General features: G+C 33.8%; 3 protein-coding genes across 4 annotated transcripts; all 3 read left to right on the top strand.

Moving 5' to 3' along the window:
- The first annotated feature begins 3,179 nt into the window (after window positions 1-3,179).
- On the top strand, window positions 3,180-5,532 carry LOC21390858 (kynurenine--oxoglutarate transaminase 1). Of its 2 annotated transcripts, none has more exons than XM_010105089.2 (9): window positions 3,180-3,444; window positions 3,539-3,669; window positions 3,778-3,863; window positions 4,005-4,099; window positions 4,187-4,283; window positions 4,503-4,617; window positions 4,697-4,851; window positions 4,931-5,056; window positions 5,207-5,532. In XM_010105089.2, the coding sequence occupies exons 1-9, from the start codon at window positions 3,263-3,265 to the stop codon at window positions 5,423-5,425; spliced, it is 1,206 nt and encodes a 401-aa protein (XP_010103391.1). In that variant the 5' UTR covers window positions 3,180-3,262; the 3' UTR covers window positions 5,426-5,532. The 2 variants fall into 2 exon arrangements, with proteins under 2 accessions (XP_010103391.1, XP_024025878.1); XM_024170110.1 differs by having other exon boundaries at window positions 4,178-4,283.
- Window positions 5,533-6,892: 1,360 nt separating this feature from the next.
- Window positions 6,893-12,139, top strand: LOC21390857 (heparan-alpha-glucosaminide N-acetyltransferase). Its single transcript, XM_024170100.1, has 13 exons — window positions 6,893-7,327; window positions 7,591-7,728; window positions 7,857-7,938; window positions 8,551-8,627; window positions 8,962-9,068; window positions 9,400-9,520; window positions 9,864-9,980; window positions 10,124-10,215; window positions 10,670-10,736; window positions 10,878-10,956; window positions 11,046-11,137; window positions 11,280-11,423; window positions 11,747-12,139. The coding sequence occupies exons 1-13, from the start codon at window positions 7,112-7,114 to the stop codon at window positions 11,885-11,887; spliced, it is 1,473 nt and encodes a 490-aa protein (XP_024025868.1). The 5' UTR covers window positions 6,893-7,111; the 3' UTR covers window positions 11,888-12,139.
- An 11,886-nt stretch (window positions 12,140-24,025) lies between these two features.
- On the top strand, window positions 24,026-25,094 carry LOC21390855 (zinc finger protein 5). Its single transcript, XM_010105086.2, has one exon. It carries the CDS (start codon window positions 24,293-24,295, stop codon window positions 24,812-24,814), a length of 522 nt encoding a protein of 173 aa, XP_010103388.1. The 5' UTR covers window positions 24,026-24,292; the 3' UTR covers window positions 24,815-25,094.
- The last annotated feature ends 1,052 nt before the right edge of the window (window positions 25,095-26,146 follow it).

Here is a 26,146-nt window from a genome sequence, read left to right as displayed (position 1 = left end):
CTAAAAATTAACTTATATACTTTTTTAAACTTTTCATATTAATTTATTTTCTACTATTTCTTAATATTTATTTGGTACATGCGTATTCAAAAAAGGAGTGGCCCTTTGAGTTTCGGCCCTTATTTTTGTTTTTGTGCCATGATATTTTTATTAGTAGGTTCAAAGGTTGGGTAAATTTCTGTTGTATTTGAGACTATTTATATCTTATATAAGTCATTTTTTGTGAAATAAAATATATTTTTTTCAAAAAAAAAGGAGAAATATATTAACAGCCCTCGCGTTTTATTAAAATTACAAAAAACACCTTTTTAATTAAAAGAAACTTACTTGACAATGGCAATGGGGAGTTGAATTAAGTGGAAGTTTTGAGAAAACTACTAGTGCAACTATTTTTCTCTCTCTTTTGTCTTCTTTTATGCATTTAGTTCAATTCGCATTTTAAAGTTGAAATCTTCAAACTATGAATTTATATAGCAGTGCAGTTGATATAAGGGATATTAATAGAAACTTTTTAGAATAATCTATGTACAAAACTTGATTAAAAAATCTTAGGAGAAAATCAAAAGAAAAATTGTAAGAAAGTAAGGCATTGTTCGGCAGCCTCAAAAACTCAAAAAAATACAATTTCAATTTCAATTTTATTTAAGTCCATGTTCTTTTAAGTCTGAATTCGAGTTTAAACTCGAATTTGAACTCGAGTTTGAGACTAAAAGTTGACTTCAAGTTTTCTTTTCAACTCGAGTTTAGAAATTTGAACTCAAATTAATGAACATTATTTTTTATATTCTTAAAAATGCTATAACTTTTTCGTTTTAATCCTGATTGAGATGATTTTTTTTCTATGCGTTGACAACGAAAAGACGAATAAAACCTCACCCATATACCCTATTAAAATTTTTCATCACCATTGAGTTTTTATTAAAATATTGACTAAATACAAATTCAAATTTTGACTCACTCAAACACAAACTCAAAAAGATTCTTATCTCAAACCATAACTCAAATGTACACAACCAAACACAAACTCAAGTTACAACTTCAACTCAAGTTATAACTTAAATTTAATTCAAAAATTACACTCAAATCACACTCCAAAATAACAGACCATAAGTTTTTAGAGTAAAAAGTGAAGGGAGCCCCCTGAGCCAAAGGGACAGCTACCCCGGGCACCACTCAATTTTTCGCGTCTTCTCTTTTATCAAAGTCCATACCGTTTTAAATTTTTACTTATCTTTAACACGGTGGATATTAGATTACAAAAGACACTTCTCCCTCATCTCTCACTCTTTTCTACCCTAAATTTGTACTCTCATACCCTTGCTGGCCACGAAGGTCCACCTTTTAAAATTATTTATGCTAATTTTTTAAATTTTATTTTAATTTAGATTTGGAATTTTTTAAGCAAATTATTTCGGTTTTAACACAATAGAATAAGCCAGGTTAAATCTTCGTTTTCATCCTTAAAAATTACATCAAAAATAAAAAAATATGACTTTTTAATTTACATAAAAGAAATCCGACCAAAACTTAGAGTTTAAAAATCGATCTTCAAAATCGATCTTCAAAGTTCAAATATAAAAGGAAATGCTTCAACGTTTCAAGAGGACAAAAGGCTTCACACTTTAAGGTCTCATTTATTTTACCGATTCGAATTTTCAGTTTTAAGTTTATACAGTTAACTCTTAAAAAATGTCACATTTAACTTTTTCTACTATAGTTAAAAGTTCTCAAAAAATATCACATTCTAATTTAAATTAAAAACTTAAATCCACGAAACGAATGATGCCTAAATTTTATAAAAAGGGTATGTCAATTGTGCAATATATATATATATATATATATATAATATTTAGGAAAGAATAAAATTGCTGAAAGTGCAAGACTAGCTTGACCCGTACTTCAATTTTAGAGGATAAAAGGTAAGCTGACCAAATTTTTTAAAACTAAAAAAGATATACAAAATGGATAGTCAAATACAAAAGCAAATGCTCCAACCGTCCAACGTTTCAAGAGAACAAAAGGGCTTCATACATTAATTTCAAAGAGAAGTCAACATTACCAGCAAAAAAGAAAAAGATAAGATGTTTCCTAGATGATTTTTTGAAGGGGAAAGCTCGTTAGACAAAAAGAATTCAGAAAATAACTAGTTTAGTGTTTTTTTTTTTTTTTTTTTTTTTTTTTTTATAAAAACTTTTTAGAAAAAAAAAATTAAAAAAAAAAATATTTTTTTTTTTTTTTTTTTTTTTTTTTTTTTTTTTTTAATGAAAACACAAACACATACACCAATATAGAACTCTCCCATTAACCACAACGAGTTGGTAGAGCAATAAAAGTATTTTTTTTTTCATCCTGTTAAGATGCATTGGGTATTGCACAAAAGATTATTTTCTTTCCTCCGCATTCAATATTTTATGGCTCCACTTTAGAATTTATGTTCGACTAATGTGTTATAATCTGATATTTTTACGTTCGGTTTATTTTATTGATTTAAATTTTATTATAATAAAAATTTTTTAAAAGAATTACATTTAATTTTTTTATTACATTAATAAATTTTCACATAAATGACTCGTTTAGTTTATTGATTCGAGTTTTTAATTTGAGTTGATATGTAAATTTATGTGAGAGCTTTTTACTGTAATAAAAAAGTTAAACGTGACTGTTTCTGAGAGTCTTTTACTGTAGCAAAACTTAAATTCTAAACTTAAATCGGTGAAATGAACGTTTTTAAAATCACATCTTATTACAGAGGAAGAAACTGTTTGTCTGGAAGTGAAGTTTTTCATTAATCAGAAAATAGAGTACAAGCCAATGTTTATACACAGAATACACGTGTGAGTAGACACGTATGTAGAAGCTTTATATGAAGCTTATGCTACAAGATTAATAAAATTAACTAATTAATATCCTAAAATATCTCAATTTAAATTAAAAATTTAAATCAGTGAACTAAACGGATTTTAAATAACTCAAAAAAAAAAAAAGGTCGAATGACACCAATAATATTCTTTTTATTGAATAAAAAAAAAAAAAAAAAAAACTCTCCGGGTATGTTTTAAGAAAAAGGAAATATAATTGAATAAAAAAAAAAAAAAAAAAAAAAAACTCTCCGTGTATGTATTAAGAAAAAGGAAATATAAAGAGTTGTTCACGTGAGTTGCAAGTGGCGTTCACCTGAAGAGACATATAAAAGCAAACGACAAAACTCGCCTGGGAAGTCCAAAGATAAGAAAGAAATCAGGAGTCGTACTAGTCGAGATCAATGGAGGGAAAACTCTCCTCAGTTGCAAAGCACTTTAAGCCTTCACCCATTCAAGAACTCTCCCACCTTGCCCAGAAATCCAACGCCATCAACCTCGCCGAAGGCTTTCCAGACTTCCCCGCTCCTCTTCTTCTCAAATCCTCTGCCATTTCCGCCATTAATTCCGACTTCAATCAGTACAGGTTAGTCAATCATTTTATGTATTTTCTATCTCCAATTTCTTCATGCTCATTGATTTTATAACTATATATATATATACTTATTTTTTTTCTCAAGGCATGTTCAAGGAATATGTGACCTCCTCGCAAAGAAAGTGAAAATAATGCATGGTTTGAATGTCAACCCTCTGACTGATATAGCTATTTGTTGTGGCCAATCTGAGGCATTTGCAGCAGCTGTTTTTGCAAGTAAGCACTAATATTTTTACAATGTTGTTATTCAATTAGTTTAGCAATTTACAGTAAAATCTTTGTTGGCTTCTTTATGTGATTCTACTTTGTTCTGTTTGGACACAGCAATTGACAAAGACGATGAAGTTATACTTTTCGACCCTTCTTATGAAACATATGAAGCTTGTGTTACCATAGCTAGGGGAGTTCCAGTAAGCTCCTTTACTAACAACTTCAGACGAATCTTGAGTTTGTATTACAAAGAATAAAGTTTAGGTTATTTTTGTCAGTTTTAGGCTCTCAAAATTTTGGATTTACAGTGATACAAGTCTGTCAAAAACTCGGTCTTGTAGGTTTATGTAGCTCTTGACCCACCTCATTGGACCTTGGATCCGGAAAAACTCAGGAAGTCTTTTACTGAGAAAACAAAAGCTGTAGTATTGAACAGGTAAAAAATGATCAGTGGTGGTGTGCTTATGATGTATTTGCAAAGAACAAGTAATATTATCTGATCAAAATTGATAAGATTTTGCAGTCCTCAGAATCCAACTGGCAAAGTTTTCAGTGAAGATGAACTCGAGCTTATAGCCGAAGAATGCCGCACTAGGAACTGCTTTGCCATAACAGATGAAGTATGACGTCAAGACTCAAATTTTAGTTATAAGCTCTTTGGCCTAATCGTTATGCATATATGCAGTTCTGTTATTTGGTGGACTTTCCCCTCCAATTAGTTTGTAGAAGTTGGAACCTTACATTAGGAACCGGATTTAGCATAATTCACATATGATACAGGTTACATCTGTAGTACTCTATCCTAAAATCTTTTTTTTTTCCTTCGACGTTTTATCTAGGTATATGAGCACATAACCTTTGACAACAACAAACACATTTCGCTTGCCTCGTTACCAGGAATGCAAGAACGGACTATCATCACATCTTCATTGTCAAAATCCTTTAGCGTTACAGGTTAAAATCTTAGATTGCACTCTCTCCTTGCTCCCAATGTTGTTTATTAGTCAGCATTATTCGGCCCATTGTCTATCAGGTTGGAGGGTTGGATGGGCTATAGCCCCACCTTTCATTGCCTCTGCAATCAGAAACATTCATGTCAAGATTACCGATTCCGCTCCAGCGCCTTTCCAGGAAGCCGCCTTGACTGCTTTGAGAAGCCCTCCTGAATACTTTGAATCATTGAGAAGGGTTGGATGTAGAAACCAAAACTTTGATTGTATATATGGATTCCCTCACTTGACACTGACAAATTTTCTATTAAAACTAGGGTTATGAATCAAAAAGGGATTACGTAATCAAGATGCTTGAAGGAGTTGGTTTTAAGTTTCAGTTTAAGCCTCAGGGTGCTTTCTTCTTATTTGCCGAGCTTCCTGAAGATTGCCCACTTTCTGATGTATGCTTACTCATACTGATCTTCAATAGTACCTTGTGCAACATTCTTTTTATGTTCCTTCAGACCTCTAATAGTAAACTTTAGCTTACGGATTCAATGCAGGATTTTCAACTCATCTTTTGTTGAATATGTTTTTTCACTCTTTTTCAGGTAGAATATGTCAAAAAATTAATACAGAAAGCTGGGGTGGTGGCAGTGCCAGGATGTGGATTTTTTCACACAAACTTGGCCTTGAAGAAAAGTTTTCAAGTTGATTATAGCTATCAAAATAGATATATTAGGTTTGCATTTTGTAAAAGTAATGCCACTTTGGCCTCCGCTGCACAAAAACTAGGATCAATGAGATCTTTGAGTCTATTTACCAGCTAGTATGGCATTGATATGGCATTGCACTTGCAGTATAATCATTGATTTTCATGTCAAGATTTCTCTGTCGGTGCCAAATTATTATTACACTTTTAAGAATAAAAGTTGGTACAAACATTAGCTTACAAGCTATTTATAAATTGGCTTCTGTCGAACTTGTATGCCTACAAGGATGGAAATTGAAGAATGATACTTTCTTTATTCATTCACTAGCAAAGTATAAAATTTGGGAGTTATACTAAAAGGTGAGAGGAAAGAAATTACTATCCCAATGAAGCATAAGCGACATGAAAAGGCAAGGAACAATGCCCGTAGAATTGCGGTGCTAGTCGTCCGCTAAATGTTGTCGTTTCTCTGTTCTAGTCATTTAATAGTTCTTGTCGTTTTTCTCATTTTGCTATTTTTTGAGTTTGTTGTCGTATTTATTCTTTATGTCTTTATATAAGTTCTAGTCGCTGTTCCATATTATATTAGTTTTGCCATTGATGCCTCCAATAAAGTAGTTGTTTGAGTATTCCTGTCGTTCTTGGCTTACTGTAGTTAATTTTTTTTTTCTTTTTTGTCTCTTTTAATAGCTTACTGACGCATTGTTTAATTTTTGTTGTTGTTCTTAATTGCTTTCGTTTCTAAACTACGTGTCAATTTCTTACTCCATATGATTTTTCGTTCTTGTCGTTTGGTTATTGTGCCATGGTTTGTCTCATTGTTCTTTTTCAGTTGATTGTTTTCTTAAGTCGATGTTGTTTTCCCATTCCATGTCGTTTTCAGGTTCTTATCGTTTTTATTTGTTGTCGTTTAATTGTCCTTTCAATACGCATGTCGTTTTCCTAACTAATTGTCGTTTTAAACTTTGTTATCGTTTATTAGCATTGCTGACGTATATGGGCACTGATTCCGTTCAGGCATTTTTGTTGTCGTTTTTTTTGCACCTCCTTCGTCTTTCCAGTTTTTTTTCCTTGAAAAAAAAGTTGTTTATAAGAATTAATATCATTTTCAAACTTTGTTTTTGTCGTTTATTAGGATTTGTGTCGGTTTTAAACTATGTGTAGTTATTGGCTCGATGACTTTTTCAGAAATTTATAGGACGTTTTAATTCTCCATAGTATTTTTCTCTTATAAAAGAATTTAAATTTTAAAAATTATAATCATAAATTATAATTTTAAATTCATAAACTAAACATCTCATTATAAATACACAGATAGGAAAAGAATAAAATTGATTGAAATTGTATCACTCTAATCAAAACTACTATTATTATTTCAGATAAAAAAACTACTATAATTATTTCAGATAAAAAACTACTATAATTATTTCAGATAAAAAAACTACTATAATTAAATCACGCCAGAATATATATAATTAAAATGCTCCATAGAATTCAAAAGGAAAAAAAAAAAAAAAAAACCCAACGTATGAGACTATGAGGCATGGAAACGTAAAGGGGAAGGGGGTGAAAAAGGGTCAACGCTGACCAATGATACACGGTTCAGATTAAAAGCGCAATGTTGTGATTTCATGTGGCGCGAAACACAGGATCAACTAACTGTGAGCCAACTTTTGGCGCCGAATGTACGGCGACACCGCATAAAGACTAGAATGCCCTCATTTGTGCAAGTCAATTTCACTAGAGAACACCATCTTTTGGCAGTTCTCCGTCCGTTTCGTTGGTTGTTGGTTGGTCGGAAAACATGTCGGCGCTCATCGACGTCGTCGAAGAGCAACGAGAGCCTCTCCTTCGCGAACCTTCTCCTCCTCCGCCGCTGCTTCCCTCCAAACACTCCTCTGAGAACGACGACATCGTGCCCTTCTCCTCATCCGACGGTCCAGATTCTCCGGCACCCAATCCCGCCGATCAAAACCAGCGTCTTGTCTCTCTCGACGTCTTTCGCGGCCTCACCATCGCTGTGCGTGCTCAAATCCCTTATTCCTCTCCCATTTAGTTTGAGTTTTACTTTCACTGGAGCTTTCAATCAATTTATAATTGCTTCGGATTCCAAATCGTTTAAATTTAGGGTTTATGGATTTTTCGACGATCTTTGTATCGTTTTTTGGCAAACAAAATCTTTGATAGTTGTCGTATGAGAAAGCCAAGAGCAACAGATTGAGAAATTATTACTTTCTCTGATCTTTTTTAATGGGAATTTCTCCTAATTTTTATTTTTTACAGTTGATGATATTAGTCGATGATGCTGGAGGAGCTTTTCCGTCCATAAATCACTCTCCATGGTTCGGTGTAACGCTTGCAGATTTTGTAATGCCCTCTTTTCTTTTTGGTGTTGGTGTCTCTGTTAGTCTAGTATTCAAGGTACATATATTTTATATCTGTACATTTCATTGTTTCCAGATTTCTGTATATTGGAATGTGACTTTTAACTTTAAGAACTAGTGCTGATAACTTGGGAGTCTTGAACATTATTTGGCTTTCGATTGCAGAAAATATCAAGCAAAACAACAGCTACAAAAAAGGTCTTGCTGAGAGCAATTAAGCTCTTTCTCTTGGGGGTGTTACTAGAAGGTTTGCATTTTGTACTTTAAATGATTCCGGATTCCGAGGGCCATTGTTGTACTATTAGCTTTTGACAAGCTTAACCTTGATACGATCAAATCTCCCTGTTTCTGCTTTTAGGCTACTTAGTAGATCCTTTTTAAGTTGCTTGAATTGAATCCAAAATCTACCCAGCTACAATGTCATTCAAGATTTCGTATGTTCTAGTTCCATGTAGTATTTGCCGCATGTTAGGCAGCACTAATTCTTTATTAGTTCTAATTATGTTTAATAGTGAGATTAGTTATAAAGGATTAGTTGCAGCTCTGCAGCAGAGAGTTTTCTTCCCTGTATTTCAGGAAGTTTGTTATTCTTTGTCAAGCTGTTGGGATTTGTAATATTCCTTTTCTTTTCTGTTATGCCACCTGGTGTGTATCTATAGGTTTAGTTGATTTCTTTGAGCTGTATATAAACACTGTGCATGAGCTATTACAAGCCGAGGCAATATACAACTTTTTACAAAAATTCCCCTTTTTCAATTGTCTTTACTTCTCTGATTCTGCATGTGCATTTGTACTACCTATCATTTATGACTTGAGTTGTGAAATGAGCATACTCTTAATTGTTGGGTTGCTTTCTTAGGTGGGTATTTCCATGGGCGTAACCATTTGACTTATGGAGTTGATGTGGCCAAGATACGTTGGTTAGGAGTACTGCAGGTACCATAATTGAACTACCTATTTGTGTGTAAATTGTTTTTTTTTTCCCTTCTATCAATAATCAAGTTTCTTCCATTTATTTTTATTTTCGATTGTCCTTGCCCTTGCGCTGTTGTTCTAGGTCCGGAGGTCTCATTGTACTTAGCTTTGATGATTTGGACGGTTTATAGGAAAGTAGGCTTGGTTCCAATCCTATTTCCATTATGTTAATGTTGTTTAGAATTACTAAGCTGGCTGAGTCATACAATTTTTTATTTAAGTTTACAATAAGTTATGTATTGCCTGCTGCTGTAATTATGAGTATGGATTTTGATTTGAAGTGCCTAATTTACAGAGAATTTCAATTGGCTATCTATTGGCTTCAATGTCGGAGATCTGGTTTGTCAAGAACATCATGGTTGACTCACCGGTGGCTTTTGTAAGGAAATACTACGCTCAGGGGTTAGTTCTGTTAGATACTATAGCTGGTGCTCACTTCTTCTCAACTAATACTCTTCTCTCTTTAGGTTATGTGTGGCTTTGAAAGAGTTTCACATGAATTTATTGGAATTAGAAAATATTTTTGTATACTTCATAGCTGGTTATTGCTTTTAACAGATGATGACCTAACCAAAGTACCAACTCTTGCAATAAAGTTTTTGTATAAGCACCTATACTTTTGTATTACTGTCTCATGATTGGACTAGCACAATACACATGCATGCACAGATGGTCGTGCTTGTGTGTTTGTTCTTGCTATCCTGAAATTGGTGATTGTTACTGTCTTATGCAGGCTGTTTGCTATCTTACTGTGCTCAACTTATTTGCTCTTGTTATATGGCCTTTATGTTCCAAATTGGTCATTTGCGGTTTCCAGCTTAAACGTGGCTGGTAATACATCAGATACTCAAAATGTGAGTTAAATTGTACACCTTTTTTTTTTTTGGTGTTGGGGGGGGGGGGGGGGGGGGGGTTGGTATTTACTATTTTACATTGTCATACAAATTTATTTTCTTTTCTAAATAAGAATTAAAAACATGCCAAGAGCAGCTGAGTTTAATGTTTATTTCTTGTTCAACTACCGAATAACTTGTTTTCGGATTTCATTTTTTTCTGATTGACTGCCCTGACAAGTCCGTCTATCTGATGCCTTTTAGTTACACGCCACTCTTTTTCCCACAACTGAGTTCACTATTTTCGTTGTATGCCAGTTCCTTGTTTTGTGAACTGAGATGAAGCACCATATTTGTGTCCCAGGTCCATTGTGAAATGAGGGGCAGCCTTGAACCTCCTTGTAATGCTGTTGGATTTATTGATCGAATTATTCTTGGAGAAAAACATCTTTACCAACGTCCTGTTTACAGAAGAACAAAGGTTAATATCCCCTCAGGTTTACTCTAACAATTACTGCCTTTTTTTGTGTTTAAGAGATGTTTCAGGTTTTTGATCTCACATCTGTGCATTATTTTGTTTGATCAGCAAGATTCAAGACATCTTAATCTTTCTTGTTTTCTTAGGAATGCAGTGTTAATTCTCCCGACTATGGACCTCTGCCACCAAATTCACCAGGGTGGTGCCTTGCGCCATTTGATCCAGAGGGCATCCTAAGGTTGCTTGCTATAATCTTTTTTCTCATGTCTTTATGTTATTTACAAGTTAATAGATTGTAAATCCATATTAGATTTATATTCTTCAAAAAAAAAAAAAAAGATTTTGGATCAATTTTTTAGTTTATTTTGTGAATGAATTTCTCTTTTTAAGTTCAGATTGATTACCACTAGACATGCAAGGTCAACATGAAATTTTGATCAACTTGTTCTTCTAAGATGCTTCATTAGATGAGCTTTAAGGTCTGCTGAGAGCTCTACTTGGATGTGCCTCTTTTTTCTATCTTGTTCATAACATACAAAGTAGGGTTGAATCACGAGGATTAGTAAGGGAGATTCTTCAGGCTAGGCTACGCATGGGTCGTTTATAACCGACCAAGATAATCTGTGTCCCTACTGCCAATTTGTGTCGTTCTAATTTGTTGATTTCTAATTTGTGTTTTCTAACAATTTTAGTTCTCTGATGGCTGCCATTACGTGCTTTGTTGGGTTGCATTATGGGCACATAGTTGTGCATTTTAAGGTATGATATTTCTTATTATACCGGAATTTGCATGCTTATGAAGCTAATTATGATTTTATGTTGCTATTGTTTTGCCATTTACACGTATATGTCTTGATGAAGAGCTTCAATGTGCTCTCTCACTCGTGTCTCTTGCTATAGGGCTATAAACAGAAGATACTTTTATGGTCCTTTTTCTCAATCCCTCTTCTAATAATTGGATACATTTTAGAGGTGCTAGGTATATAATTTAAACTCAATCTTTCACGGATTTGATCTTTCAAAGAATTTGATTCTGTTTCTGTGCTAACTTATGGCTATTTATGACAGGCATTCCTCTTTCAAAACCACTGTACACGTTGAGCTATACATGCATAACTGCTGGAGCTTCAGGCTTGTGTTTAACCATTATTTATTACATTGTAAGTTGTAATGTAGATAAGTACTTGTATATGATAATACGAGACAGAAAAAAGAACACTTAATGTTTCGTTGTTACAATATGTGAAAAAATAGAATTGAGGGTGAACTGAAAATTTTGGGCCGACTTTTTTTTGAGTACAGGTTGATGTCAAACACTTTAGAAAGCCTATGATTTTACTACAGTGGATGGGGATGAATGCACTCATTATCTATGCTTTGGCTGCTCGTGAACTTTTCCCGGCAGCAGTGCAAGGTTTCTATTGGCGGTCACCTGAAAATACCCTGGTATTTTTCCTTTCGTTAGTACCGTTTCATTGATAACCTCTCTCTCTCTCCTGTGGGTGTGGGGCTTGGTTTGGGTTACTCACACTGGCACGTATATATTTGCTACTTGAATGGGAAAACATTATCCCTCAAGCCCAGAAAAGGGAACTAATAACATTGAGGGAACAATAACTTGGCATGCGTCATCTGTTTTCAACTTAAATTGTCTAAAGTACACTTGAGAGACTTTCGATTGTTTAGATGATTGATAATTTGGTCGATTTGGTGTATTGTCCTTTTGATTGACTAACAACGTTTTAACTTGTAATTACAATTGTGTGCAGGTTGATGGCACGGAAGCTTTATTACAGGCCATGCTTCATTCAAGAAAATGGGGCACCTTAGCGTTTGTCATGCTTGAGGTTTTATTTTGGGGTGCCGTCGCTGGTTTTCTTCACATGAAAGGCATATATATGAAGCTGTAAATGACACTTTCACATGTACATGCAAAAAAAAAAAAAAATGATAGGCTGACCCAGGCTCCTATGTACAGTTTCTTGCGTGATGTGAAACTTGTATTTTATCTAGTTTATTAACTACAGTACTGTATTTTGCCTAGATGCTCTTCTTTGTATCTGTAATCTGTATCTAATAAACAATTGTCTTCTAGTATATGAGCTTAACCATTCCCGGATGAGACTCTACAAAACAAATAATTTCAAACATTTTGTTGCTCAACAAGGATAAGTTTGCAGCTTCTAGCAAAAAAAAAAAAAAAAAAAAAAAAAAATGTGGGGTAAGTTTATTGCAGGTATTTCTACTTTGCTTCTCACTCTCCTAAATGTTGATGGTAGACTTTTTCATGAGAGTACTGAACTTTTTTTTTTTTTTTTTTTTTTTGGGAAATGCCAGGAGATCGAAAAAAGGAATTAGTGGGGACATAAACAGATAATAATGTGCCATATTGCTGGAAAGCTTTCGGCTGAGAAGCGAATACCGGATTTCAGCGACGGCAAGGAATGAGAGTGAAAGCTAAAAAGCTGGGAAAGAGGAAGCGAGAGGGAGAGGAGCCATATATTGTAAACAGATAAAAAGGTATCCAATTCATTTGGTCTGCCTCATAGAAAAATATGGCTGCTGTCCCTGTCGGTTCTGACTTGGTCAAAAGTGATTCAACTCTTCCAAGGTTCTTTCTATCACCCTGAGGGTGATTACGAGAGCGACATTACGTTATTATTGTTTATTTTTTCTTCTCTCGAAAATGTTTCAGATAAGACAAAAAAAAATGACAAACTGGATTCACACCGTGCCATCCCCTTTAACAAGAAAAGGATGGGGGAAACTTATAAACTAAATTTTTTTTTTGTATTTAAAAAGAAAAAGAGAGATCCATAAGATGGCTTTTAGCTTTTGGAATCCATCTTATGCAATATGAAACAAATGGTAAACTGAAGCCGGAGACGGTACACACGTCCTTAGGATCGTGACAATTTGTTTCATGGTCTCTAAAATGAACTCTTGTTGGAACGTGCATAACCGAGATTTTGTTGTACATTCCTTGTCATCATTATGTTATAAACTTATAGAAGTAATAAACTGTTGATGATGATTTTGTAAGTTGAATGGTTGACTTTTGGGTTCATACATCGAGTTGTAATTATCTTCGATTTTTAACAATTCCGTTCTATAAAAACTTGGATACTCTGCCTGCTAGCTACGTTGGTTTTCTAGTTTTCATGATCTCGTATTTTTGTGCATTAAAGCAAATTGCCTTGCTAAATGCCAGATGCGGTAAAAAGTTAAAACCCGGCTTTGCAAGAGTAGATACTAAAGAGTAACGTTAATAACTAGAATGAGAGAGGGCGTTGAGACAAAAAAGAGATTTTGGTGCTTTGGTATATTTGGTTTCTTGAAGTTGAAGACAACTTTGAGAAAGGGTTTGACATGTCCCCTTAGGCTACGGAAACCGTTACGTTAAGGCCTTACAAAATTTTGTTTTTCTGAAAAAGCAATATAAAGATAGGCACTAACCCCATTTGTATGACCATCCTCTTGATTACTCTCTCTCTTCTCAAATCTCCTGAAGAATACCATAAAGGGGGGTTTGAGAATTTAAATGGCTACTCATAAGAGAAATGGTGAGGCCTCTGACACGCAGAGTGGCAACGTCCAAGACAACACCCAAGAGTCACTTAAGAGCAAACAACCCGAAGAGCCCCATTTCGGAAAAGCTCTTGCACACAGAGCGTTGTATGGTGCAAACAGCAGCAGCCGCCGCAGCGGAGGCAGAAAGCTTGGAACCAATGATGCCAGAGCACCACCAAGCAGGTTAAGTAAGGTTTCCTCGGCTGAGGAAGAAGAGAAGTAGAAGACAAGCTTATTAGCCCTTTACCGATTGCGTGTAATTCTTACTGATCCTTTTCCTTTTATGTGTTTTTCTTTTACTACTCACGTATTTTAGTGCCAATTATGTAAACTTCCCGTTTTGTTTGCCTCACCAAAGGGTATTTAGTGCTCTAGAAGTAAAGAGTAGCAAATGGCATGGGCTTCCTGCGCTTTGTGGATGCAAATTAAACATTATCAGCTTCATACAGTGTTAGGCTTTTAAGGATAAACTAGGATGACTCAATAGACTATGTAATGATAAGACCATCAACTCCAGTAACTCCACCATTCCGGTTATATTCCCCTCGGACAGGCTTCATCAAGGACTCATTTTGCAAGCGCGGGCAGATATCGATCTAGAACCGAAAACTACTGATCGTCCGTACGACGAAAAAAAAAAAAAAAAGAACAAACTTACAAATTTTTTATGCCCCAAAACTCCAATTTTGATGTCGGCAAAAACGAATAGATTAATCATTAGGGACCGTTCATGTCCACCTCTGTATAGCGTCCCACAATGAAGATGATCAGCAATATATAACATTATGGTGCTAATATAAGATGTTTGAAAACATTAATTCGGTATAACAAATGCTGTAGTATGTGACTCAATTGGAGATATCTCCCTTCTGACTTCTGAGGGAGACTTTGTGGAAGAAAATGGAGTTTACCAGGCCAAAAATTAAATCATTTTGTTTATGAAGAAAGCCACAGAATTACGGTAAACTTTTTATTAGATGCTGTATGTTAAGAAGCGGAGTGTTTTCCTTTTCTCCTATCATTTGATAACAATATCTAATAAGCAATGTGGCCTGAAATTAAAGTTTTCAGATGTAGTTGTTTATATCTGAAATCATACACAACAGTGGAAGGTAAAAACGAGATTATAAAGTAGAAACTATTTTCGATTACAAACAACGTTATAGCTGCTGTCATCAGGCTATACAGGACTTTGAGGGGTGTGATTACTTTTGGAGAGTCATTCTTGTCAAATTTTTAGTGCTCTCAAATCCTAAAATATAAGGATGTATATATATCCTACTTTCCAGCCATTATATTTGTATGATTAAAAAAATTTATGAGCTGTTAAAAAGAATTTATCAACTGCCCAACAAATAGAAGATCATGAAAAAGTTCGACTATAAGAATGTTTCTAAACCTCATCCAACAGATGAGATTTAGACTGTACATACATTTCAATCTTTATACAAATTATCTCCAATAATCAATTGCTATCTTCCTTTTTCCTCTTCAGATGCTAATATTTTTCATTTACAGTTGACGTTGATTTCCGTACTTCTCGTATACTATGTGGAGAAAAAGCAGTGCACATAAAGAACTTGTGATTATAGTGGATCACAGTTGTGGATACTGTTGTCCCACATCAATGAGGGTGTGGGAGAACGAGTAATTGGTCTATTATAAATGGGCCAATACATAACCTTTGAAAACATCAAATCCATTAGTTAAATATTTGAGTGATTTACATATGTTTTCATTATGAAGGGAATAACAAAAACAATATGTCCAATTATGTCACATAACTCACCTATAATAACATTTTTGCCCATTCTTAACCCCTCTTTAAATAGAGGACCATTACGTTTTTTGAGGTCAACCCATTGCAAAAAGTTGATTGTATAAAAGAAAAGAAACAGATTTATTATAGGAACGAAAAGTTTAAAAAGTGTGAAAATAATTAATCTCACGTTTTATGCAATAAGTCATTGGACATTAATAACTGCGCATGCAAAGGTACAAGGGGAATAATATAATCTTAATAATTTGAAAATGGACATCTGAGGAATATTGTTACATTGTGGATATATATTACAAATGGAAACAAAGAAATGATTATTTTGTGTAAATACCTCTAAATAAATATTTATCTTTTGATAGGTGACATAAAAACATCTAACCAATAGAAGAGATAATTTTGAATTGAACAAGAATGACAATCCTAAAGTAAGCCTTAGCGACCAAAGCACGTCAAACACATCAATATCAAAACCACGAACGACGAGTTCAACACAAAAACTATGTAGTGAATATAAGTTTTTTTAAAAAAAACAGAGACCATATAAATAAATGGACGTATTGTTTATTTTCACAATAAAACATAGTTAAACATAGTTTATGTTTTCATGTATGTGAGTATATATAACACGTATTAATTCATAGTAAATTTGTTACAAATTGATATGTTATTGATAATACCTTAAGGCTCATTTCAGTAATAAAATTTTCAAATGCTACTATGTGTTTTGCTATCTTTTAATTAGGGGTGGCAATCGTGTCACGTGTCATGTTCGTGTTGTGTTTTGATCGTTTCTTTCTAAATTTGCAGTCAACCCGAACACGACCCGTGACACGAAATTTTTTAAAAATCGCAACACGAACACGACACGACCACTTTACGAGTTGACACGACACAACCTGAAAATGACCCGTAACACGAAATTGACCCCAAAATTGACACGAAAATTGTATACTTTTATTTAGTTTTTTACACATTAAAAATTACTTAAAATTCATAACACACTAAATTACAATAACATCCATTGAAATTAAGCAAATAATAGTATAAGATTTTGAGTATAACTATCATGATATCACAAGTTCATAATAAAATTTAAAATATGCAATGAAAAATATATGTATTTTTTAGTTTTTTACGAGTTTCGTGTCGTATTCAGGTTAGGCGGGTCCAACCTGAAATTGACCCGTGTTTTTCGTGTCAATTTCAGGTCGACCCAATTCTGACCCGAACATCTTTTTTCTCAACCCTAACCCACAAAATTTGTGTCATTTTCGAGTTATGTCGTCGTGTCGTGACCCATATTACCGGCCCTACTTTTAATGATTGGTGATTACCTTTTAGTAAGTTTTCTTTGGGTGGATAGCTGAATGAGATTTGAAAAAAAAAAAAAAAAAAAGTTCTTGTTACTTCAAATTTAAGTAAAGTGAATTGTTATTAGAATCGGTTAAGCCTACATAAACATATGGAATCATTCATGAGTGTACATGAGTAGTCTAAGCATTGAGGCATAATGTTTCAACTATATATCTTGGTTAAGAAGATGATCTATTTTTATATATTAGACCGCAAGTGTAATCTCCAAACCGAGACCCTTCTAATCAATAAAAGTAGTCTTAAAAATTCGAGTAAAGTCATTTATATATAACTTCTTAAATATTAGTTAAATAATCCACAATGTATTACATCGTGTGGCTGGTCTTATCGCCTCGAAGATGAGGCAGTTCAGTTGCACTTTTGAACATTCTTTTTCATACGGATCCTAATTCCATTATTGTGTACCAAAGACATAGAAATAGGGGGTCCTATGTTAAAAGAAATTATTGTACTAATTAATAATGTTTCATGACCTGAGGCACATGGAATTGTGGGGTTTCTATCCACCAGCATCTTATATGTGAATGTACCCACTTACAACTGTAAAATGGTACTGATGCCAACAGAACTAGATAACTCCCTCTACGGAAAGAAAAAAAAAAGCAAATTCAATGCCTATTAAACATTCATGATTAAAATCATATATGTATATATATATATATATATATGTTCGAGGTAGCATCATTATATTTTCTATCCCGAAGTAATAAAGATGCTTAGATTAATACAAATATTTTTTTTTGGGTTTTTTTTTTTATGTTGTTAGTCCTTAAAGTTTTAATATTGTGAAATTCAGTCTCTATTTTAATTTGGCCGAGTCTGAATTTATTTATTTATTTATTATTTTTTTTTAGCAATTTTTAGTCCTAACTGTCAAAAAAGTTATGCAAACCTTTGCAAATTAAATATATTATGCATATCATATGACTATTTTCATGACACATGATGAGTATGTATCTATGCTCATTGTATTTCAAGAGTATTAGGACCAAAACCATCAACAATATTTTTGAATTTAGGGACTTATCTTTTCAACAACAACAAAAAAAAAAAATCAAGAACCAAATTATTACTTTGTTGACAAGGTTAGGGACCTATAGATAAACCCTAATTTTTCAAACAGCGGAAGTTTTTTTATCGACAAGATTACCTAAATATTGACTAACATGTTTATTTATTTGTTTGTTTTTTTCAATGAAGATCATGTCTGTAGTTGACTTAACTATATCTATAGGCGTGATATAGATGTAGATTTGTAGGCATTAGGCGTTACGACAAGGATCGCTATAGAATTAAGGGCTTTTCCGGAACATCTCTAAGGATTCCACTCAGACTTATCTCTAAAAACATGTTTGTGTGCCGACGATCTATAGTTGTATATTGGTGTCCAGTCGATCCTTACAAACATGGTCAGCAATAGGATTATCTTCTTTTCTTTCTACTCTTTGTTCGTTTGCTACCACTACTATATTCCAAGAAGTACTTAATTGATTAAAACAAGTTAGTTAAATTCTGCTGTGAAGTCTTAAAATTAGTTGGTCATATATATTAAGAGTTTCAGGTAGGGGTGGTAATCCGCAGGTTGTGTTAGTGTCAGATTGGGGTTTAATATTTAGAGAAATTACTCTAATATTAACACGGCCCGTGACATGAACGGGTTGAGAAATCCCAACCCTAACACAACCTACACTAAAATGGCCTTCCCTCCGGCGACAAGAATAACCTTTGTTGCCTACAACCCACAATCAACCAGTAACGCACTCAACCCAGTAAATCAACTTGCAACCTGTCAATAACCCGTGATTTTTTTTTCTTTAAATATATAATATGTTCATTAACATCATATAAATACAACATAAAACATATATGCCCTTAAAATTAAATCAATTATATAGTAAAATAACTAATCAAGTCCTAAAAATAGATGTTTCAGGCATTACTAATTAGAATAGATGTTCTTCTTATAAGTAGTGATTTATGGACATTGGTTTTTTCTATAATTTGCTGACATGACCGTACTGCAATAACATATTGAAATGAAAAATGTAATATATAACGTTTGTTGAAATGTAATATTAACATTAAAAATATGCAATAGTACTAGATTAAATAATTAATTTTTTAATATTACATGTATTCAACATAATTTTTACATGAAATAAATGTTATGTTACACATTTATTTTTACATGAAATAAAAGTTATGTTACACTACCGCAGTATGGTCCTACCAAGACCAGACGAATAATTATTTGCTTATTGAAGAAAAACGTTGAGGAAATTTAGTTTATTTTGGGTGCAGTGGCAGCAGCTTTTTAGTCAACGTTACTGATATGACAAATAGCATGCATGAATCATGATTATTTGAAGTGTGACACCGTTTGATAGCTAGAAAAGTACTATTGCCACAACATTAGAAAGCAAGTTGAATCTGAAAAATATATGATTAACATACATAATCACCATTTGATTGGTTGAACTATTGATATGGAGATTTTCAGTTGGCACTTAGTGCCTAGCAAATTTAGTGGCCTAGCTAGGTAATGTCAAATAGATTAGACAATGAAAGTCACTTGACATATAATATTTAACATGGAACAAGAATTTCCACGAAAGCTAATATGATAGCACACGGAACTAATCAGAGATATACATGCATGATTTATCCTTAATTTCTAAGAACGTACAGAGAGGTATCATATCAAACTGTCACTACTCTAAACTTTTAAAGTTCCAATAAATGGCCCAATTCTTTGCATCTAAGTAATCATAGAGCATATGGTATTTTTAATTGAAAAGTAGATACAATCATCTACAGGCTGATTATTTTGCACATTTTTGTAGCCATCACTGTAAAGTATAAGGTACACACCTAGGCTCTCATACGTTTTTCTCCATTTTTGTCTTTTAGGGATTAGAGTCGTCTTCCCACACTATTGCATATATGAAAGGGAAATACTGTAACGCCCTCCGGAATTAAACTTGTTTAATTATGATAATTGTGATTTATTAGTGTGTTTAAATTTATTTTCTTAATTAATCATGAGCTTTTAAATTTATTTTTAGTATTTACAATACTTCCACTTTTTTTTTTTATGGGACTTTAGTGGTAAGAAATAGTTTCATCGGAAATTAAATTTTGTTGGACACACATCTAACTAGTTGAGTTAGCCTCAAATGGTATTTTAAAAAATAATCGAATCTCAAATATTAAATGATGAAAAAAATAATATTGTGAACTGTTAAAAAAAAAAAAAAAAAAAAGAGTTCAGTTGACAATTTTTATTAAATTATTATTTAGTGGCTGAGAATTGAATGCATATTTTATACATCTCCAACTTTTGGATGTACCATATATTTTGTACTATACAAATTGCGTTGTCGATCGATGAAGCAATCTCTAGACATGCTTTCAAGGATAAGCAAACAAAATATCAATAAATAAAAGCAATCTACATCTACACTTTAGATACATATATTTAAATAATATATATATGTGTATATATATATTCACTTTCCAAAGGAAAGCACTAGAGATAACTATTACAACTTCAACATTCCAATGCATTGAGCTCTTCTGTGGAAAGGCAATTGGTCCGAATACAATGTTCCCCATATGGGGTTTCTGTCAAAAGGACTTGGAATTGAGGAGTTTTATCAAAGTGACATACAGAGAAAAATAAATTACAAGAGAAATAAGGATGGTATATTAGACTCTAAAAATACGTCATCAGCCCCGGGATGGGCCAATTGTTGTGTACTTTAGTATCCACGATCATGAAAAGTGTTGGTAGTAAATGACATACAAAATCTACTAGTTTGATCATGACCAGCCTGTGCTAAAAGTATTATCATGGGAGGGAAAACTTTTGCTTCCAGCTAGTGTAGGGATCATGATGAATATTACAGTAGGGCCAATTAGCCACTCTATGATTTTGTCCGACTGCTGGAATTCAAGCAATGCAGCGGAATTGAAGATTTGACACCATCATATGCAAATGCAGACTCCATCATTGGCAGTGGATGATGGTGTTAAATCTTCAATTCCGCTCTATTTCAGCAGTCGGACAAAAATCATTAAATGACTAATTGATCTTACTATAATACATATAATATATATATATATATGTCAATTAGTCACTTAATGATTTTTGTCCGACTGCTGGAATCTAAGTGATGGAGCAGAATTGAAGATTTGACACCATCATCGACTGCCAGTAGTGGGCCTACATTTGCATATGTATGGTTTCCTCAGAGGAACTAGGTTTTTCAGAAAAGACGTGTTTAATTATTTTGTGCAATGTTTTGGTTGATGAAAAAATGTTAAAATCATAATGTTTTGTTGAAATAGTAGAATGAAGATGGGCCAAATATACTTTCAAGAGCAAATGGACAAATCTGATATAATAAATGAGCTTTATATACTACTTTAATGGACCAATTAATTAGTCATGTCACAGCACAAAGACTTTTCTACATAATCTGATATTAATATAGCAGCTTAAGACTTTTTGGTGGAACTATATAGTTTCTTAAATAGCTATATATATATATGTATGTATGTAAGACGAAGTCTTTTATCCTAATGTCTTCACAGTAATTATAATAGGTTTGACAATATTGTCGGCATATTAACTAGCGATTTTTAATATTAGAATATCTTTTGAAAAGCAATGTCATATGTATCACCTTGTACACATGATCACTATAATTTGTTTCACTATTAATCACATTCAAAATGGATATTATTCCATAATATATAAGAACTTACATAGTTGTTTTATATAGGATATTCTATCATTCAAGCGATTAACATGTTAAAATAAGTGTGTGTGTGTGTATATATATATATATATATATATATATATATTTGGTGAGTTTGTGTAAAGCAAACTTTGTACTTCCCTGCTTTGAAAGTTCCCATGTTCTTTGAAAGACGAAGAAGAAAACAAAGGCTGGCCATAAAGCAACACTCATTTTTACAGACTGAGAGCTGATGTAGCTAATTCTTTTACCGATAAAGAGACAACAACAGTACGAAACACATAAGAGAGAAAGAGAAACAGCTGATCTATCATGTGTTACTTTAATGGATTTACTATTCCATATGATAAAGTATACTCAAGTACTATAGAACTATATATCATCATCATCATCATGATCAGTAAAACACTGAGAACTTTAGATTATAGGGCAAGAATATATTATGCGCTTTTGATAATATGCACAAATACCACAGGACACTTTTGATGGTTTCACGTTGAAGTTGCAAGATTTTAAAGAAAAAGAAAAAAAAGAAAAGAAAAGAAAACGTTAATCAAGCTAGGGTTATGGGAGACACAGTGATGATCAAAACGTTTACATAAAGAGTGGTGTGGTGAAGGGGAATGCTGGCATGTCATGCGCACATTAATGGCCGACATGGCCTATCTCTTCGGTAAGGCCTGTGCACCTGTCGTTATTCATAGACAAAATATTTGTGTGCAAAGTACAACAAATGATTTATTTCCTCTATGATCTATCAATAGGCCAGTGGGAAGATGATATACATCGTAACTCGTGGTTTGCTTTTATCGTGATTTCATCGTCTATCATGCATCTTTTCCTTTTCTCAATTGTACATGTTTGTTTTAAGCCAGGTTTAGGCCACTAGGTACCTAGCTATTTGCCGCGTATGTAAACCTATACATTATCACCAAATTGCTTGATTTTCAGGGTCCTTCAGTCATAGGGTTTCATATCAATACTACATGTCTTTATTCCTTAAATCTGTATCAAATCATATTAAAATTAAAAAATATACATAATAAATATTTTAAAATTAAATTCGACGATTGAAAAACAGAATCCTATGTATTTAATTTCCAAATTCTATCATAAAAATCTCCTTATTAATTTTCAAGTGGAAATCAATTAAAAAAAAAGTTGGATGAAAACTATGGTGCATGATGTACCCGTTAATATATGATGGAGACAAACACTCGCAATGTCAAAGAGAAATTAGGTGTCAGAATATTTTAGCTAAAACAATTTGTGCGTTGATGTTAAAAACTCGTCAACTAACTTCTTTTGATTTGTGAAAATGTGGTACGGAATCGGGAATACTATTGATAACATGTAGCCGAGTCTTTTCTCATATAGCGACATTAGTTTTTACATATTCATTAAAGAATATTCCCATTACTTTTGCATTAATAAATTACACGACATAAACACCAATTATAGTTTTATATAATTTTGTAGCTAGTGACTTCATATATGCAGTTCTTTTTCTCCCTTTTTTTTTTTTTTTTTTTGCTGAATATGTACGATAATAATTAGACATGCGTGTATAAGGAGTAAACTAATCAAACCTAAGGGGTTGCTTTGACTTCTCAGTAATTAGATCCATATACATTGTATATGAAGGCGAGATATTATTGCAGATTACTTTTAATAATTTACAGTTTAACACACACACAGTACACGTACGATTTCTTTGTTTGTTTTTTTTTTTTTTTTTTCGTTTCTCAATAAACTTTTGCATATGTAGCTAAAAGTTCAATCCAGTTGAAATCCATCGTAAGAATCTGTCGGATATTCATTGGAACAACACTAGAGGCCTAGAATTCGACAAGGACTAACAATGGCAGGCAAAATTAATCTCATGACGACACCACCAAGCAATAAAGTGTAGAAATATTATTATATTTCAAACTTACAATTAACGACCAAAAAAAAAAAAAAAAAAAAAAGAGTACTACTTGGCCAGCAAGAATGGGGTTAAGTATGCTCGCGGATAGGCAGCTAAGTGGCGCCTACAAGGAAAATGGAGACAACCTAGAAAAACCAGCTTTTACTACCACATATCACACATCATAGACAATCTGTCTAATCTTTCCCCCGTTTTTCTCGGGCTACAATTTCCATGATAATTTATAGATATCCTCGTGATATATGCCCCACCTAGCATATTAACTAATCTATGATGATCATCATTTAGGCAATATATATATATATATATATAAACATGATCTTGTTATTGGGTCCTGGACCCTTTAAAACCCGACACGTACACTACTCTAGCAGTTCCACACATTACGCAAGTGGGGGGAAAAAAAGGTATATATGGGGTACACTGAGTTTGCCTATAAACATCACATGTGCGAAATGCATATCTACATAGAGTGGTCTGTTATATAATCACATTTCTTTAAAAGAAAATATATATATAAATTGACTTTTAAAGCTGTCTTTGGTGAACTTTTTTACAACTTAAATGCCCGAAACCAAAGCAAACGAATGTGGGACATCTATATGACATAATTTTGCGCACTCTTTGCAATATCTTTTAGTTGGTTATACCCTAGATGCTTTGCTACTGCTAAATATGGTACGTGTTTTTTTTTTTTTTTTTTTTAAAAAGGATAAGAGAGAGCCAAAGGGCAAAAGCATAATGATAAGCTCTAAATAGTGAACATATATTGCATTACACAACGAAATCTCTCAAACTAGTCCCCTATAAATACAAGGAATTATATAAGTACTCCTCAAAATACAAACTCACACACAAGAATATTTCGAGTCCTTAGACACCATACCACGCAAATATCATGTCCGATCACAGGAATCCCAGCTCAAGCCTTAAGCTATTCGGTTTCCCGATAACCGAGAACGGTGAAGTGGTAGTGCCGTCGACGGAGCAGAGAGCGGAGCGAACATCATGGGAAATGGAGAACAGGAAGTTCAAGTGCCAGTTCTGCCGTCGCGTGTTTGCGAATTCGCAAGCTCTCGGTGGCCACCAAAACGCGCACAAGCGAGAGCGGCAGAGAGTCAGCGCTCAGTTCCAGGGCCGGCCAGTCGTCGGCCCAGTTCTTAGCCCACACGCGGTCAGATCGTCGGCCGCTACCTCTATTTACGCATCGAGATTTGCAGCAAATTATTGCAATAGTAATGGCATTATTAACGGTAATTATAACAATCCGTCGTCACAGGAAGTACTACCGACGTATAGGACATTTCCTTCGCAGTACTACAACTGTTTGGTGTCACGGCCAGTACTACTACAGCAAGAATTGGCCACCAAACCTGAAGTTGGGGTTGATCTTCACCTCAAACTCTCTCTTTCTGGTTAAATCAATAATGTTTTTTTTTTTTTTTTTTTTTGGCGTTCTTGTTTTTATTATTGCTTGGGATGCCTTCAATTTTCGGCAATATTTATAAATTATAATAATATCAATATGTGGACAAGGAAAAAGAAAAAAAAAAGTTCAACTTCAATAGTTGACAAACTGACGCTTAATTGATGTTCTTGTTTTTTTCTTCTTTTTTCTTCTACTTTTGTATGATGTTTGATCATTTTGGGTGTAGAGGCATTGATTATAGTTTCAGTATACTAATGAGAACGGCATGTGATCTGAGAGTGAGATTTTTACGTCGTACGACAATAACATAGGAATCATTGCGTATAACATGGAATCATTTGTAACGCTTTAAACCGAAGAAAGCAAGTAATAAATTATAATATAGTAGAAAGAAAACAGTTTATTTGGAACAACGGAATCATCGCCTAAGCTTGTGCGCTAATAAAGAAATAACAATAACGTAATAATCCTTATCATTAATGCATGATTATGTCATAATCTTCTCTCTTTTGCTTTTCGGGAAAGAAATAGCTTAAATTGTTAAATGTTAATATTGCTTTAATCGAGCACCAAAAAAAAAAAAAATTTACGAGCTGAAGAATGAATGAAGACAAAGTTCCGCCCAATAAAAGGAACGGCAAAACCGAGGCTGTCCACGACCAAACCAAACCCAGAAAAAAAAAAAAAAAAAAAAAAGTCTTTTTTTTTTATAATATGAAGCTCAAGTACAGACAGTGGAGTGCAGAGATCATGCGAGAACTCCTCAACACCTTCGAAAAACTTGAAAACTAAGACGTAATTTTAAATTCCAAATATACCCTCGGTTCTCGAAAGCCCTCTCCGCCTTTAAAAACCCTAATTTCTGCCCCCAATTTTCTCTCCTCTACTTCTCCATCAACAGCACTGAATCTGTAATTGCCGCCTCTGGTAATGGAAGGGTTCGGGTTGGGCTGCGAGAACTCCTCAACACCTTCGAAAAACTTGAAAACTAAGACGTAATTTTAAATTCCAAATATACCCTCGGTTCTCGAAAGCCCTCTCCGCCTTTAAAAACCCTAATTTCTGCCCCCAATTTTCTCTCCTCTACTTCTCCATCAACAGCACTGAATCTGTAATTGCCGCCTCTGGTAATGGAAGGGTTCGGGTTGGGCTCACGGTACGGCGGATGCGACCGCAGACACGAGATAGGAGCGGGAACCGGGCCCACTCGCCCGATCCGGGTCCGGACCCGCCTCGCGCGTCGCAGGCGAGTCGGGGCGATTCGAAACCGTGGAGCTTCAGCGACCCGGAGGCGAAGAGGAAGAAGAGGATCTACAAGTACAA

This window comes from Morus notabilis, unplaced genomic scaffold, assembly GCF_000414095.1.
Source record: "Morus notabilis unplaced genomic scaffold, ASM41409v2 Scaffold1526, whole genome shotgun sequence".
NCBI lineage: Eukaryota > Viridiplantae > Streptophyta > Magnoliopsida > Rosales > Moraceae > Morus > Morus notabilis.
This window is presented reverse-complemented; position numbering and strand designations above follow the sequence as displayed.

Bases quoted from the DNA above. Each gene is read 5' to 3' on its own strand.
- LOC21390857 (XM_024170100.1), top strand. From the start codon at position 7,112: ATGTCGGCGCTCATCGACGTCGTCGAAGAGCAACGAGAGCCTCTCCTT. The intron at 9,981-10,123 runs GTTAATATCCCC...TTGTTTTCTTAG, and splicing joins CTGTTTACAGAAGAACAAAG to GAATGCAGTGTTAATTCTCC. The intron at 10,737-10,877 runs GTATGATATTTC...CTCTTGCTATAG, and splicing joins ACATAGTTGTGCATTTTAAG to GGCTATAAACAGAAGATACT.
- LOC21390855 (XM_010105086.2), top strand. From the start codon at position 24,293: ATGTCCGATCACAGGAATCCCAGCTCAAGCCTTAAGCTATTCGGTTTC.
- LOC21390858 (XM_024170110.1), top strand. From the start codon at position 3,263: ATGGAGGGAAAACTCTCCTCAGTTGCAAAGCACTTTAAGCCTTCACCC. The intron at 3,670-3,777 runs GTAAGCACTAAT...GTTTGGACACAG, and splicing joins TGCAGCAGCTGTTTTTGCAA to CAATTGACAAAGACGATGAA. The intron at 4,852-4,930 runs GTTGGATGTAGA...TATTAAAACTAG, and splicing joins ACTTTGAATCATTGAGAAGG to GGTTATGAATCAAAAAGGGA.